Source organism: Drosophila kikkawai, chromosome 3L (assembly GCF_030179895.1).
Source record: "Drosophila kikkawai strain 14028-0561.14 chromosome 3L, DkikHiC1v2, whole genome shotgun sequence".
Classification (NCBI taxonomy): domain Eukaryota; kingdom Metazoa; phylum Arthropoda; class Insecta; order Diptera; family Drosophilidae; genus Drosophila; species Drosophila kikkawai.
In genome coordinates, this window is record NC_091730.1 from 25,362,157 (window position 1) to 25,377,249 (window position 15,093).

Sequence of the window (15,093 nt, forward strand, 5' to 3'; positions counted from 1 at the left end):
GAAGGCAAATAAAATTTAATAAAGCGGCAAATAAAAATTTATTGTGTGTCATTTTAGGCGCACTGCGACACAGCGCCCAGTGACATCCCCATCGCCATCGAGCGACAATGACCGACAGTTTTTTGATTTGCTCATCCGATGGGCGGCAATTTCCGGTCGCCGGGGCAGAGGCTTTGCGCTAAGCTTTAAGAGCGTTCGGATAATATGTATCCACGCACTTTTTCGGCGCGCTCTCCAAGATTTATTTGCACATTTTAAATTTGATTGAAATGAATCGGTCTTTTTATGGAGATATGCACTCGCGAGTCGCGAGGGATGTGTGTGAGAGGCAAGCTATTGGGGGTTGCATCTAGGATTTTTGGGGTTGCATGCCCCCTTGATGGATGGCGCTCGAATAGCCTTAAAGTTTAGAAGCAAAAAAAGTGGGCCCGTGATAAATGGAGTTCAGTGTGCACGCCTTGATAGACCGCGCCGCCTCTTCCATGCCCATGCCCAACGGAGTAGAGGGATCCAGTGGAAAAGTCATTAACGAATCGAAACTTGGGAGCCGAAAGTACACACTTCGATAATGGCACTTTTTATGGTCACTTATCGGAGGCGTTGAAGACAATAAACGCTAGTATAACAGTGAGTGAATATAATATTGCCGAGACCAAAGTTTTGGTCGCCGCTTATCGCAAAGGAGTAAAGGCAATAGCCAGACTCGATACCCAGGACCAGGCAGAAACAGAAACAGAACCCAAGCCCGAAGCAGCGGCAAAGCAAAGTTGCGAAAATTTATTGGGGAAATTGGCCAAGTCGAAAGAACTTTAACGAAACGATACCAAAGTTTATTACTCAATTACAAAACCATCAAAATGAAAACGAAATGAAACGAAACTCGCCGAGAGCAGAGCGGAATCCGAAAGATAAATGAAATTGATAAGCGCGTAATTTATGTTTGGATTTCGTTTTATTCTGTCATTAACGCGCAGTTGCCTCGCCCAGTTAGAGTCCGTGGTCCGTAGTCCGTAGTCCACAATTGTGCCCTGTATTTGTGTTGTTCTCAGCCGCGTTCTGGCGCCCTGGCACGCTCTTCACTCCTCCTCCTCCATTTGGGGCAACTTTAGGCAGCGAGGGAAACTTGGTCAAGGCGAGTTGAGGTGGCCTCCGCTCCGAGTTTTCCTCGACCATTCGGGCTTCCATATAATCGATCAAAATCGATGCGATTGCCAAGCGCTAAACGGCATTGAGTATTCAACATTCTATAAAACCGATCGGAATTTTGCATTTTGCGGCGTACGGGGTGCGGGGTGCGGAATGAGAGCATTATGTGGCCCCGCCCCCACCAGCATTGTGCATAAATAATATCGGAGCAACAAAGGCCGCCGCTCGTTGCACATAATGAAAAATTGAAACATGAAAATTGTCAAAAACAGCGAAAAGGGGTTGGTGATGAGCAACGATGATGAGGCGGGGTGTTGGCGCATTACCTGTCGGTCCGGGCCTCGCCGGAAATGAAATTTTGCAATGATAGCTGGGGCAGGGGGCGGGTTCGACCACATCCATACATCCATGCATACATCAATGAATGCATGTTGGGATTGCAGCCACTGGAGCGAGCAAGGCAGGCGCAGTGGCTGACAATTTTGACAATTTTCGTTATGCAATAAAAATGATGTGCGGCAACAAAGCTGTGCTACCCACTCACCGCTCGTGGCCCACGCAAACTGTTATACAGCCATGCAATCGTAATGGCCAGAGCCATGTGACATGTACCCATGTGCCCGGAACCCCGAGTCTGCACGAAAAAATCGGAATTCAATGGGCATTTCATTAATGCTAAATGCGGGCGACCGAGCTTTGGAACTTGGACTGGAGGAGGAGGGAATGGGATTGGGAAGGCGGTCGGCTCGAGCCGGAAGTTAATTGAAAATGATGATAACACATATGGAAATGTAATTGTTTGTGAACTGTAGCATACAAGCCGCGGGAGGATTGAATTAGTCTGCGTGCTGCTGCAGAATTCATTAGCGGCACGTCCGGCCTGCGCTGTTAGCACCTGTCCCACACGAAGGAGGCCGCCAAGAGCCAAGAAGCTATGCGTCCGCGGAAATCCACTAAATCAATTCAATTCAATTACAAAACGCTTTCACCCCCGCTAGCCCGCCAAATGGCAGCAAATTATCCGCCCTGCTTAGCTGGAAGCGCGTTTTGTGTAACATACTTCTGTGGGAAAAAAAATTGGCTTTTAATCAGCGCCCCCGATGTCGGCTTAGCGGCTGATTGGATTGTGGGAGGGGCGGGACGAGGGCAGGAGCCCTCTCTGTTGTCTTTGTATAATTAGAACGGAGCCAAGGCAACCGGCAAATCAAATCGACGACAGCCGAGACGAAGGACGGAGGACGACGAACAAAAACCCAAAACGCTTGCCAAATTAGCCGAGTGCTGAAAAAATCCAGCGTTCTGCGGTAATAAATCTTCGCTACGCTCCCGTTTAAGTAATTTCAATTTCATTTTCAGTTCCAGTTTCGGCGACTTCCGCAACCACATACAAAAGTAATTAGGAGGCTTTTTTCACGTTCTGCTCGTGTTTCTTCCGAGGGAGTTTAATTAAAATGGATTTATTCGTGGCGCGTTATTTATTTATTTGCGCGTTTCCTTGTGATTTGAGTGTTGCGGTAATTAAAATGACATTATTCAAAGTTGCCATGGCGAAAAGGGTCGACCCGGGTCCGGGTCCGGGGCCCAAAGGTCGTTGTCGAGGCTTGTTTGTCCGCCGGATAGGCGTTTATTGCTCAGCGCCAAAGCGGACTATCTAGATGAAAGGGTTGCTGCCTCGCCCACTTTTCTATGCCACTATGGAGAATCAGAAAACGATTAGTCCAAGATTTGACTTTGATGGGGCCACGTTGAGATGGGTTCCTCTCTGCTTTCCATACGGAAACAAGGAAGGAGGGAAGGTTCCTCGAGACGGGGCGTAATTCACGGCTCAGACGAATTCTATTCGCGCCCACATCGGCGACTCAGTTCAATAAACTCTTGTCTAGTCCAGAAATCCATTAACGCCCTGCAGACGTGATCGATGTGCAGCGGCGAGCAAGGGATTCAGTGCCTCGCAAAAACAAACACGCACCGAAGTATGCCAGGAAAAAAGTGCACAGCAGCAGGGAGTGCAGTTGGGAAGTACTATTTTTAATCACTTCAAAAGTTTCATTTTTTGCCGCTGTCGCTCTGTTGCTCCTCTCCATTGTGTGCCTGCCTAAAGAGCCAACACAATGACAACATTTAATAGATTGCCAAAGCGCAGGCCGATGGGCGTAGTGTCTGTCTGGGGGTGGGGTCTTGGCCTGGCCCGGCATAGAAAAATGCCCAGGAAAAACAAACACACAGAGAGAGAGCGCATAGAAAAAGCTCCTGGCGCAGACAAAGAGCCCGAGCTGCCGCCGCCGATTCCCCTGATTTCTTCTCTGAACAAGGGTTAACTGTGCTGTGAGTCACTCGATGAATGACTTGTTGTGGAGGCGGCGTGGGAAAGGGGGTCTGGCCTTTATAAAGATATTCCTCTGCCGGCTGTTTGCTGATTTCGTACGCTGATAAGCACGAAAAGAGCCCGGAGTAACTGCATATCAATGAGGTGAATTCCTGGGGTGGCCAAAATGGGGTTGGGCGCCATTTTAAAGACGTTTAGCGGCATTTTTACAGTTGCATGCGTCATCATCCGAGTAACCTTTCCGTGTGCTCGTGCGTGGCTCCAAGTGTTACACATTTGCATTTGACGTGTTTCCAAATCCCAGCTCCCTCCTCCCATTCTCAGCTCTGCCAACGGAGTGCAAAAATAGTTTGCCTTTTAGTTATGAAAATTGCGCAGTTTTTCCCTAACAATTTGTTGCGTGGCCTTTCCAGACGCTGCTTATAATTGCTCCATTAAAATTTGTTTATGGCTAAAGTTTATGCCGTGCGTCGTGTCCTGTCGTGGCTCGGCTGCCGGTAATTAGAATGTCAGAAGGGCTGGCTGGCATAGTTGGGTGCTATTTTTGGCCCACTTAGCAGTACAAGGTGAGCCGTGCTCCAAATACTGCGAGTGTGTACCGAAACTTTACCAATAAAGGTGCCGGTTGCAGGGCGTATTGATGGATTGCCTTTTTCGACTCAGCTTCACTGACTGACTGGCCTTTCGCTTTCACCATCGTTTTCCGGCTCGCTCCTGTTCCGTCACTCTCCTGTTATTGGCAAAGATTGAATGACCCAAAGCGGTCGCATCATTTGCTAGATGACTCATGCAAAACGGGGCCCTTCAGGGGCTGGGACCCATTCCGGCCCAGCGCCTCCATCAATTGGCAGAGGTCAGCAAAAATTAGCCGGGTTCGGGTCGGGTCGGGGCCTAATGGAGTTTTATTTTAAGCCGTGCCTAAAAGCATGCTGTAAAGCTCTGCTTCCCTTTGTTGTTTGTGCGTTTTAGGAGGAAATTTAATATCATCGTCCTGCGTCCTGCATTGCACACTAAAAGGTTTCCACGACGCTTTTAATTACACTTTAAACAATAGCTGCACGCAGTCAGCCCCTTCAGGGGGAGGAAGGGAGGGAAGGGTGTCTCCACCAGAGCAACCCCTTTTCCCCCGGAAAATTGCGAACGCTTGCGATTTGCGCTTGATTAAATTCTAATTATAAAGCGTGCGTATTTTCGGTTGGATCCCCGCCTGGCCTCCCTCCGCTTTCCGTTTTCCGCTTCCCCTTTTCCCTTTTTTCGCATTTTCGGTTCTGTTTTTCGAGCTGGTTGTTGTTTACCATTTTCCTTGATTTTTACGACTTTTTAATGATTTTCACTGCCAGTCACTCATTTGGCCACCATCGCGTGCCCTGCGTTCGCCGTCCTTCGCCTCCACCAATTTTCTTTGACTTTTGCGTTTTGTGTTTCGACTGTTGGATTGCTTTTTGGGTTTGGTTCGGTTTTGGTTCGCTTCAGTAATTTGCTAGCTTCCTCTCGAACCACTGGATGATCCCTTGCCCCTGCCGCTCCCCGTTTCGTTTACTGCTAATGCGACTTTTAACGCTGATTAATGTTTTCTTTTTTACAGTTTGCCCATCCATTTTCCACTCCCTCTGCTGGGCTGGGCTTCCTACCTGCGTCCGTCCAGTTGCAGGTTATTAAATTCGTTTAAAACGTCCATTGCGACCACAAATAACATTGGCAGTCAAACAATTCGGCTTCGGGGCAAACAAATTGTTTGTTTGGCTGTCACATGTCAATAAAATTAACACTTTAACCGGAGAAAGAGAGAGGGAGTGCACACATACATTACACAATTCACAGTCCGGCCCCGAGAAGAAGTCGTGTTCTCTTTTGTTGTTGCTTAATTAAACCGACAACGTATCAGGACTTGGCCTGGCAGACAATAATTTCCTTGACAGCTGCAAAATGCATAGTTTTCCAGGCCAAATTGAAATTTATACAGGAGACACACAGAGCCAGGCAGGATAGTTTCGGCTTTTATGCAAAATGCAAACACAAAAACATCGGAATGCAAATTGCATTAAGTGCTCTGTGTCCTGGCACTAGAGGGAGACAGCTGTACAAAGCCAGAGAGAGGGAGAGAGAGAGACAGATGACACCGCTAGGTGAGGTCAAATCATTTGCTAGCTGCAACAGCAAAAAGTCAATTTTTAATTGATTATAAACATTGAAATATTCATTTTGACATGAATGCTGAAATTCAGAACTGAAAAAGTTTAAATTCGATTTGCATTCTTTGTGGGCGGCAACCGGGACCCAAAGGGGGATGGCGCCTAAAAGAGTCCTTTGCAATTTTTCGCCTCATTTCCGTGCCGTTTTTATCGCGCTAATTTATTGAGCCGATTATAGGGCAGCAGCCCATGGCAGAACGGCGAGAAGGGGTAGTAATTATTATATTTTCCATAATTTTAATTAGTTGATAGTGCAAAATAATCAAATTGCATTATCTGCGCACGCTGTTCCGGCCAGGCGGTTTTTGTTAAAGCGAATTCGGCCTTTTAAAGCCTTTGTCTGCCCGAAATGCCTCGGGGAGGCACAAAAGCGAAAGACAAATGCAAATAAACCCATTTATGCACCCGAATGTGTGCGCTCATAAATGATATATCAAACGTGCATAGAAATTAGGCAAGTATCTCCATCTGAATCCGTTGGAGGCTTTAATTGATGGCCAGCTTTGGTTTTAATGCCATCTCCAAACAGATATTAATCAACTTTTAGATTATTTATTGGCCCCAAGCAACGAGCGGAGTGGGGCAGAAGAAACCCAAATCAAAGTCGAAATCGAAATCTAAAGGATTGACTTTTGGACTTGTCCCGCAAATTGATTTTCGCAGGGTGCGAAACTGCTTGGCCAGGCGGCACCTGTACACCTGTACACACATGCAATCACATCACATAATGCACATAAGGCCACAAGTCCATTGTCAACACACACACAAGCCCCAAAGTATGTGCAGGCGGCTCTCGACTGTTTGGCAAGAGTTTAGACCATGGCCGTGGCCACTGCCAGCAGAGGATGTGCTACTGGCCTGGCCAATAAAATATGAATTTATGGCCTATTTGCTTGGCTTTCTGCAGGCGAGTCTGGCAAGGCTGTTGACCGGGCATCGCAACAGAGCCAGTGTTTTTATATGTGAAAGCCACATTAGGGCCCCAAATCTTGGAGCTTAATGAGCTTGCTCCACTTGGATATTCTACTCTAATGGATCGACAGAACCAGCTACCGAAATGTGTTTTAAAATTCAAAGACCCACCACACCCCACCACATCACATCGCATCCCTCCATATCCCTTTCAATATGTCGGCAGAGCTTGTTTAGAATCTTGAAGCCAGCCGCATGTTGTTGCCTTCTCATTGGCAAAGCGTTTGCGGTCTTAACTTGGTTATGGCCATGGGTATTTTCGGGGCCAGAACGTTTTATGAATATGTCTGATGGCAAATGCATGGCAGACAAAACTGGGAGAGACTGCATCCAACGATGTCGAGACCAAGTTTGTGCCAGCCCGAGGGCGCCGCATTCCATGTTAATTGTCTAACTCAATTTCGGGCCCTGCGAAGGCTGCGTAAACAACCACCGGAGGAGCTCTGTCAGTTCTTCTAAAAGTTTAGTGTCAAATGCGTAAATTTGATTGTGTTTCCTAGTTGGGTTATGCTAATCGAGTTTAAAGTACTTCAAAGTTTCGATAATAGCGGGGCTGCCATTGAAAGGCTTTCACTTTGTGCCACGGCGGCAGTCGTCATTATGAATGGAACAACCCCGGGTCGAGGCTGAGGTTGGGGCTGAGCCCGAGGCTGCTTTTGGAGCTGCTAATAGCGCGCAAAAGTATGCCATGAAATATGCATAAAATCACTCGCAAATGCGCTAAGCGAGCGACGTGTGGCGTGGCGGCTGAATCGTTTCAGTTTTTGTTGGCGCTGCTGCTGCATTTTGGCAAACGAGCTGCCAAATCAAAAACCGTTGAGCGTGCGAAGTGTCAGTTGGTGGACGAGGGCGGGGGGAAATGCACATTAGACAGCCGACGTTTGGGGAAATTGCCTGGAAGCAGCTCTGCTTCGAGTGGTGGCAACTGCACTTGCCTGGAGCTCCTCCATTCGTTCGGTCTCTGGCAACAGAATAAAAAATTCAGTCCCATAAATGCTGAATGCTGAATGCTGCTCGAAATGCTCAAAATGCTTGTGTGTGCTGGCCCCACGTTTAATTGGCCCGAAGCCTCAAATTATGCAATAGTTGCAGTCGAAATTGACCGCAAACAAGCCAGCAATAATTTGGAAATCATTTTTGTGTGCCATAATTTATGCAGAAATTCAATCTAAATTAAACATCAAACAAAGGCCAACAACGACCAGCTCTCCCTCTCTCGGCTTTGCGTGTCTGGAGGGGCGTGCAATGCTCATTGCGACACATTCGCACCTGCAATTAGCTCAATGAACCTGCCAGTCGCCAGGCGTCCGTCACCCGTCACCCGTCGCCGCCCCGTAACCTGCCACGATGTCAGTCAATGCAGGCGGCAGCTGTCCAAAATGTAATATTTAACGCCATTTTATGCAAATTGAAATTATGTTAATGGCCACCGGCCACCGGATAACGGACCACCGGCAATTGATGATGACGTCTGTCAGTCCGGCTGCAAAAACTGGCACTGGAATGATGACAACAGTTCGGTGCAGCGAATCGCATGTCGATTGGCTTAAAGCACTTTGCATGTTTACTGCTCAGTGTGCATCTTCAGCGCTCGCCGCGATGCTGTCTCTGTCCCCATTTAATGCTTGACAAGTCTGCATGGCTCATTTGCATTTTAATAATAATAATCACAATAATGCACAATAGCAGGCGCTGGAGCTGGCGCAGGAGCGGAGCATCAGCAGTAACGATGATTACAATAAGCACATGAAATCACACATTCATCGGGAGGCGATGCGATAAGCTGTCAGATGCGAGGAGCTGCAGTTCATCAAGTTGCCAGTTGCCAGTTCCCACAGTCACGTTCCGCCTCCTCCAGCGTTTACATCTTGCTTTCCACCCAGCTTCCCCTGGAGTCGTCGCCCAGATCTACTGCCTGTTGTCGTTAGCATTTTGTTTATATTTGCTTAAATGTGCGGCGCATTCTCATAATTAGTATGCATGTGTGCATCTGGGGGGTGCGTATTTGCGCATGTCTCTGTGTGTGTCCGTGTGCAGCCATTGCAATTTACTTTTGTTTGGTTTAAAAAGCGCGTTAAACTTGATCATTGTTGCCGGCGGCATTGTTTGCCTGCTCGTTTGCCGCGCTGTGGGTGTGAAAGAGTTAAGGCCCAGTCCCGACTGATTATCCCCAGCCCCATAAAACCGCAATATCTGCCGGCGTTTCAATCGCTTGCTCACTCACCCGGGGGCCCAGAGTCATAAAATTGCGTATACGTACCTGGAACGAGAGCAAGAGCAAGAAAAGGTTGTTAATTTAGTCGGCAATACTGAGGAAAAAGGGTTGTTTAACGAAAGAGTTTTAGGTTCGGGTTCGGTTCGGGATACCTCCAGTGACAACGCCTAAGTGGGGCTTAAAAATTCAATAAAAAATCACTTAACATTTCCATAAGAAGCTTTCAACGGTTCACATGCCGGCCTCGCATACAGCGACTTAAGCCCAGAGAGAGACGAACGGAAATAGAAAGAAAGAGAGTCGCTGTCAAGTCCTGCACAAAAACTGCAGGAACTAAAGCAATTTCACATTGAAAACTACTGCAAATTAATCAAATGCCTTTGCAAGAGCTGCAGAACGGCCAAGAGGCAAGACTGGCAAGCAAACAGGAGAATGCCAGTTAGTCAGTCACAAAGACAGCGGGGAACGATAAAGGCCAAAGGCAGCCGTCCCTTTTCGAATCCAACCCTGCGACCTCCACACACACACACACACACACACACACACTGTGGCTGGTTACATACATATAAACCTCCTGTTTGTGTGTATCGCAACGCATTAAATCGATAACACGATTTTTCAGCACGCACACAGCCTGAGCCCAGACTGGATCCCAAAACAACTGGCTGACTGTGAGTTAAATTGTCAGTTTCATTACGTGGCAGCTTTCCCCGTTCGCCGAGCTTCCTCCTGCGGAATTTCCTTGCTTTTTAAAGCCAAATCACTACGTCTGCGCGTGAGTCTACCCTGCCACCTCACTACCCTCGCAGTGCGACAAGCGATTTTTCAAGTTGGCGCTTCATCGTTCTCCGGAGCTGGTGTTCCTTCAGTTTTTGTTCGGTTCTGCGGATCTGGGCTCCAAGCAAACTCAATTTTCGATGAGGGCAGAAACGCATCGAGAGCGAAGTGGCGAGGACTCCTCTGGGGACTCCTCGAGAGCTCGAGGACCTCGGCGCTGGTGAGTTCAACAAACATTTAACTGATTGCCCGGGCGTGTGTTCGTGCCCGGCCCTGCCTGATTTTTTGATTTGCAATACACCTGGGAGCGAGACAGCCCTCGGCCACGAAAATGTTTAGCTTATTTGTTAGCGCTGGAAAATAAATTGTCTGTGCGTGCGGTAATTGTAAATTACGTACGGACGGGACGGACACGGCTCCTTGGCAAGTCAGTGTCAGTAAGGCAGCCAAGTTATTGACACCTCTCCGAGCTACGCCGTGCATTTTTGATCGAAACTATCAGGGGAGCCATGTTATGGGAGGCCTGCTCATAACATGCCTGAATAGATGAGAGGCAGAGCACTAAACTAGGCAGTTGATTGGAAATCTTCATCCGTTCCCCGGGTCAATACAACCCAGATTTCGGTGCCTCCGCCCCAAAGCAATTCAATCAGTGGGCTCGCAACTATGCGAGTAATCCACTTTGGGCGCCCAAAAGTATTCAACAATTTCTTTTAAACTTCCTGCTGACACAAATCAGCCCACGGCCATAACTCAAACTATCTCCACCTCCGCTCCACGCCCGTGTCCGTGCCCATGCCCATGCCCAGGCCCAGAATCAATAACCATAAACAGAAAATCCTTATGCTCACGTGTGGAGTGGAGGAGCAGCCGCATAAAAAGTATGCCACATGCTCTGGGAAATCACTAAATTCAGCCCAAGGCAACGTGTACCTCATCATTTATGGAGGCAGTAGAAAGGCAAGCTCGAACACCGAGCACCGAGCAGAGAGCACCGAACACCATGCAATGCCCCCGTTGATAACTGAGAGTGCTTATCACGCCCACTCCGTCCCCGTCTCCATCTCCGTCTCCGTCTCCGGCTCCGACGACTGCATGTGACATTTGCATGCTTACTTAAACAGCAAAAAGCAGCCTCTACGTCAGCGACTGCGGGCTTCTGCCACGTCGAGCTCGGCACGTCTGCGTCAACTATGCTTTACATTTCGGCCAGACTCGGTCTCAGGCTCAGGCTCTGGCTCAGGCTCAGGTCGGGACTCAAACTCAGTTTCAGTTTTGCCTGGCCCGCTGGTGTTGTCAGTAGGCAGTCGCAATCCTGTCGACGTCACATCAGCACACGTGTGTAGTAAAAATCAGACGTGTGGGCGCTCCTCCGGAGTCGGAGCTGTCGTAGTCGGGCCGAGTCCTGCCTCCATGTACTTTGATTGCTTGCACGTTACCCGTACAATTTTCGGTATGATGGCGGCAACATTTCATGATTTCTTGTACGTGTTTCAGTCTGAAAGCACGCGTCCTCCGCCTCGCCCTGTGCTTCTTGCCAAGTTGCCACTGCGCGACCCAACCCCCCAGATCTATTCCGGCTCTGGGGTTTCGGAGTAATGTATGCAAGCACTTTTTGTGTATGACGCCGTTGCGCTATGGGTCGTCGCCGTGTTTGTTTGCCTGGTGACTGATGATGGTTTTGCTCAGCTCCCATTTCGCCATCAGCCACAACCTCGGCTTCCACTTGAGCCACTAGTTTCTCGGAGGGCAGCGATTCGGGGGCTCGTTCTGCTAATAAATCAATGACGCCATTCCGAGACGAAGTAGGCGATGATTTATGCCTGGCGAAAGGGTTCCAAGCACTTTCGGGCCTAATTGAGTTGCCCTTGATGGATCCGTCATTCCTATATACTCCCTTATTTCGGTAAGGAATCCTTTCGGTCAGCAAATGCATAACAAATTGTATAGAAATAATCACAGTTTTATCCCAACAATTTTGAAATATATATGTGTAAATTCATTTGTTATTTGTTCAATGGGAGAATCTGATATAATCGTACCGCCGTTGAGATCGCACTGGTCACTGCGAGTTGTGGACATCATAAAGCCCTTTCCCGACAATGTTCCGGCCAATGTCACCTTCAAGATTGTCCGCTTCTTCTATCCACCTTTCGCCGTGGAATTGGTGAATTTAATCCCTGTGGTCGACAATCCTGAACTGAACCTCATTGACGTTGGACTGTTTCTGACTTTCGTCTTCCTCACATACGTACTCTGTGCCAGGTGGAATTATTTCCTAAAAGCGGTAAGGGTTTAGCTAACCAAAGGCAATATAATAACTAGACTAGGGGAACATTCTGGATACATGATTCTCTGCGTTCTCACATTCCATTTCCTTATCTATTCTCTCCTGAATTTGCTTATGTATCTTATTAATTGTTACTCTACAGAAGCCCTATCGTCTGCCTGAGCAGCAGGCCAAGAGTGCGTCCGAAAAGAAGCAGTTGGCGGGCGACATTAATCTGCCAGACAACGCAACCAATGTCATCATGGAGCCCCAACAGCTGACCGAGTCGGACGACCACTTCATCGACACTGAAGAATACGAGGAGAATGATGATATCTGGTACCGCAGTCAAATGGATCTAAACGGTGACAAGCAGCACGATCTGGCGGGACAACTCAACAGAGCTGTCCGGGAGAGCTTCTAAGAGGCAGAAAGAGTCTAGCCTGTCGGCATTTTCCACTCTTTGTACTCTATACCCAGTAAAAGTTTTGTATCCTTCAAACCAAACAACTCGATTTAAGCTCCTTCAATTTCGTTTAATGATTGGGCTCCCTTTGCCGGCTCCGGAAAGTGTCGGCTTTGGGGTTTTCTCTGTGGGTGCAATAAAATGAAGTGATTTCCCGGTTTTATGCTCGACGCAGACACAGGGAGCCAGCGAAGAAGACACTGCACATGGGATTAGGTCGGGAATGGGGCTGGGGCTAGGGCTGAGGCTTGGGGCGAGGACTTGGGCAATCATTTTGGCAGCGCATGTGTCGGATTATTTTGTTGGCTTGCGTTTTATTTAAATTTGCTTCTTTCGGATGCCTTTTTGCTCGTGCGGTGGTTGTTTGTCGCCCAAATCTGACAGCAGCTGAAAAGCAGGCTAAGCTTTTGCCGCCTCTTTTGGCTTGGCTCTGAGAACAAATTAATGATTTGCCATCAAGCAAATAAATCAAAAGCTTCAAAGCAGATCTCCGGCTTAGCTCAGCGGAGTGGGAATATGTTATATACATATATATTCAAAGGCCTTTCATCTCGCTCTCTGCTCCACTTTAAAGAGCGGACAGCGTACATACATAGTTTTATTTTGCAGCTTTTTCCACTCAACTAAGCGCATGCATTGATGATATATCCCCGACCGTTTGACACCCCTTCCCATTGACATGACATAAATAACCGTGCGAGGCTGTTATAATTTATAATCCTTGCTGTGGGCATCCCGGCACAACAACAGTAACGGCAACAACAACAACATCAACGAGAACAGGAGCAGGAATAACATTGGACTGCCACGGGGAGTGCAAATATTTTTGCTTGCTCTTCTCTTTCTCTATGATCCGGGCTTCCTCTTTCATTTTTGTTGTATTTTATTTATTCGAAACCTGCCCAGGCGGAATCTCTCCGGCTCAGTCCGCCTCACCCAGGTTGCCAGCACAAATATTTTGTTGGGTTCCCTTCCTTCTACACATCCCCAGATCCTGTGCTTGCATTTAGTTTGTGTTTACTTCTTTTTTGGTCGGTAAAATGAGGTCAAAAGTTTATTGGCCAACAACTGTGTGCGAGCATCCCCCTCTGCCGGTGCTGTTTTCGTAGGCATTAATGTCAGACCGAACAGCTTTAATGCCAATAAACAAATTGCATGCACTTAGCTACAGGCCTCGCGGGCGCGAAGGGAGGGATTAGGCCAATCGAAATGGGTTTTAAATGATCGTGCAGCACTCTCATTGGCTAACCACAACAGCGAGTCAGCCTCTATGTGCTGTCCCACTGCCAGCTAATTACAAACCAATCAGCCAACTAATAAATTTCAAATAAATTATGGAAAAATAGATTCGCTAATGTATGGCACAGAAACTACAAAACGCAATAAAGCCAACGAGCACGGAACTGCCAAATGCATTAAATGTTTAAATTATGGGTTTAGAGCAGCGCTGCCTCCGGTGCGCAGGTTAACTATTTTAATTATTTAGAATAAATCTCCTAACATCTTTGTCAGATGCATAAACTATTAATTTTCCCTGCTCTGGCACTTTTAGAGATGATGTGAAAGTACGGGAACTGCTATCGACCCATTCACATGCGACTGAACATCAATCGAAGTTCTGAACATGGAAGCGAGCCGAAGGCTTCGAGTTGGTTTTGATCGGCTCAAGGTGGTTTATCCTTCCCCCAGTTGCCTTGGGTTTATTCCCTCCCCCATAAAAGCATTTGATTCAATGTTTAATGAGGGTGAACTGAATAATAGAGAAGGGCTACCTTAGTCCCGCTGGGAAGCCAGCAGCACCCCTTCCAGGGCACACTCCCTGCTCCATGATTATGACAGCTTCTTTGCCAAACCCTGCTCCTGTCAGGGAGCACCAGCACCGGCTTCCTCTGTGGCTCAGCCAGATTTCCAGGCTGTTCGGGCTTTAATTAAACGGCAATTGTGGTCATCAGTTGTCGGGCTCTCTGGTGCCTAATCAGTTTGTGTGATGAAAGACTAAGCCGGGATTACGGAATGTCTGCCATGCGGGTGCGACATTTGAATAATGAATGTCAACTCGATGCTCGCCTTGCAGGGCAAAAATATAAGCCTGGCCTAAGTCCCCAATGTCACTCAGCTGTCAATTGTGAGCAAACCTAAGGCGCAGGCCATCTAATTGGGGCGTGGCGAACTGACAAACTAACTGACCGGCTAACTGACGTAACCAGGCAAGGCAATTGGCCTGCCTGACTGCCGGATTGTCCGTCTCTCCATCAGTCTGTCGGGCTGTCCATCTGCCAGTTTGGCTGTCCCTTTTGCCTGACCATAAACTAATGCACCTAATTGCTGTGATTATGTCGTTTGTGATTATCTGAGTTTGTGTGTCCTTGCTCCCGTTTAAGCGGGTCCTGCGTTGCATACAATTAGACGCAGCGAACGCTAAATCTCATTTATCAACCGGTGCCCGATGCCCCTTGGCGCGACAATTTTCGATAATTTGCCAAAGACATCACGTAAATCTCAGCTGGCCGGATTCCTCTGCTGATTGGGTTAACTAATAACCAACCACACATCCCCCGTTCCAGTTGCTTTGGCTTGGCTCTGGGAACTTTGACTACCCTTCCTCTGCAACTGAACCGAGTCTGCCAGATTCATCTTCTGGCTGCCGGAAACTTTTTGCTGACAAGTGTGACAAGTTTTAAGGCCCATAACTAAGGCGGCAAAGCAGCCGATCACCCGCCCCGCCCCGAC

At 47.9% G+C, this 15,093-nt stretch overlaps 2 protein-coding genes across 7 annotated transcripts in view; one reads left to right on the forward strand and one right to left on the reverse strand.

The window, feature by feature from the left end:
- Positions 1-15,093, reverse strand: part of Ten-m (teneurin transmembrane protein Ten-m) — a 347,516-nt gene that overhangs the window by 25,154 nt on the left and 307,269 nt on the right. The window lies entirely within an intron of this gene.
- On the forward strand, positions 11,508-12,401 carry LOC108084758 (uncharacterized). Its single transcript, XM_017181073.3, has 2 exons — positions 11,508-11,915; positions 12,061-12,401. Exons 1-2 carry the CDS (start codon positions 11,559-11,561, stop codon positions 12,319-12,321), a joined length of 618 nt encoding a protein of 205 aa, XP_017036562.1. The 5' UTR covers positions 11,508-11,558; the 3' UTR covers positions 12,322-12,401.

Coding starts and splice junctions, on each gene's coding strand:
- LOC108084758 (XM_017181073.3), top strand. CDS start 11,559: ATGCATAACAAATTGTATAGAAATAATCACAGTTTTATCCCAACAATT. Junction 11,916..12,060: donor GGAATTATTTCCTAAAAGCG/GTAAGGGTTTAG, acceptor GTTACTCTACAG/AAGCCCTATCGTCTGCCTGA.